The following is a 1,320-nucleotide window of genomic DNA, read 5'->3' on the forward strand; positions in this document are numbered from 1 at the left end:
AGGAGGAAGGAAGGAGGGAGTAAGGAGGAAGGAAGGAGGGAGGAGGCCATCAATGTTTTCATATCGTTGCTAAAGGATTCCTCCATTTTTAACTGGCTGGTCTACCTGTGGTAGAAACCCTCCCTGCCTCCCTCCCTCCACACTACTCTGAACCACGGCGGTGGCAGCATGGTGCTGTGGGCCTGCTTCTCCTCAGAAGCTCACTGGCGTGTGTGTTTCTGCTCTGACCTTGAAGGGCAGGTAATAGACGTCTCTGGCCTGGAAGCGCGAGCGGAGAGGAGGATCCAGGGGGTTGCCCTTATATTTAGGAACCGGCAGACCCAGAGCGATGACCCGGAAGTCCTCGCTCACCCGGACGATCTTCCAGCTGTCCAGCTCCTCCTTGGTATGCTCCTGAAAGGGACGGACACAGAAAGGAGCGTTTCTCCTCCTCTGTGGGACGTTATGTAACCAAAGAAACCTCCAGACTAGAGATTTATTAAAGGCAGTAAAATAAAAAGCCAGAGCTCCGTGGGAGAAGCGTGAAAGTTCACAGTTTAAGTGTGAAACAAGAATCTATAAAAAGCAGCCTGGCAGCGCTGCAGTTAACGGGGGGAACCGCCACCCTTCTTTCCACATTCAGAGGGCTCTGATTGGTGTCTGAGGTGCGTGCTGTTCTGACCTGCAGCAGCTTGTCGTAGCGCTCCGCTGACATCAGGAAGCGGCCATCCTCCAGCTGCATCTCTCTGTTCTCCAGCAGGTTGTTGAGGACGGGGAGGACGTTTCTCTCCGCTTTCTCCAGCCCCTCCAGGACCAGAACCCGGCCTTGTGTTGCTGCTCTGACGGCACACTGGAGAAAAATCACAGACCCTTTCAGAGCTCTGGGTTCAAAGGTCCTCTCATCATCTGCCATTTCAGTGACAAAGACATATTAGCTTAAAGGATCTTAAAAGGATTTGTCTTATTTCATATATTGATTTCTGCTATGTACTCATTATAAAAGATCCGTTTCCCCTGCAAGGCCACAAAATGCCTGGATGAGGGGGTTTATAGACAAGACAGATTATTTCTCAAGGTTTATTCATAACATGTAACTGTTTAACCAAAATGGCTGTTATTTGATTTGACTTTTCATCATTCTGCTTCATTCTATCTCTATAGTTCTGCTGCTATAGGCTTAGACTGCTGGAGGACATAGGGACCCCTTTTTCATCATTCTGCTTCATTCTATCTCTATAGTTCTGCTGCTATAGCCTTAGACTGCTGGAGGACATAGGGACCCCTTTTTCATCATTCTGCTTCATTCTATCTCTATAGTTCTGCTGCTATAGCCTTAGACTG

At 48.8% G+C, this 1,320-nt stretch overlaps 1 protein-coding gene across 1 annotated transcript in view; it reads right to left on the bottom strand.

The window, feature by feature from the left end:
* Positions 1-1,320, bottom strand: part of vwa8 (von Willebrand factor A domain containing 8) — a 107,069-nt gene that overhangs the window by 94,327 nt on the left and 11,422 nt on the right. The window contains exons 5-6 of the mRNA XM_015402540.1: positions 662-829; positions 229-393 (exon numbers count right to left, since the gene is read on the bottom strand). Of these exons, the coding sequence (XP_015258026.1) occupies positions 229-393; positions 662-829 (333 nt within the window). The remainder of the gene's footprint in view (positions 1-228; positions 394-661; positions 830-1,320) is intronic.

This window comes from Cyprinodon variegatus, unplaced genomic scaffold, assembly GCF_000732505.1.
Source record: "Cyprinodon variegatus isolate N-32 unplaced genomic scaffold, C_variegatus-1.0 Scaffold1364, whole genome shotgun sequence".
Taxonomy (NCBI): domain Eukaryota; kingdom Metazoa; phylum Chordata; class Actinopteri; order Cyprinodontiformes; family Cyprinodontidae; genus Cyprinodon; species Cyprinodon variegatus.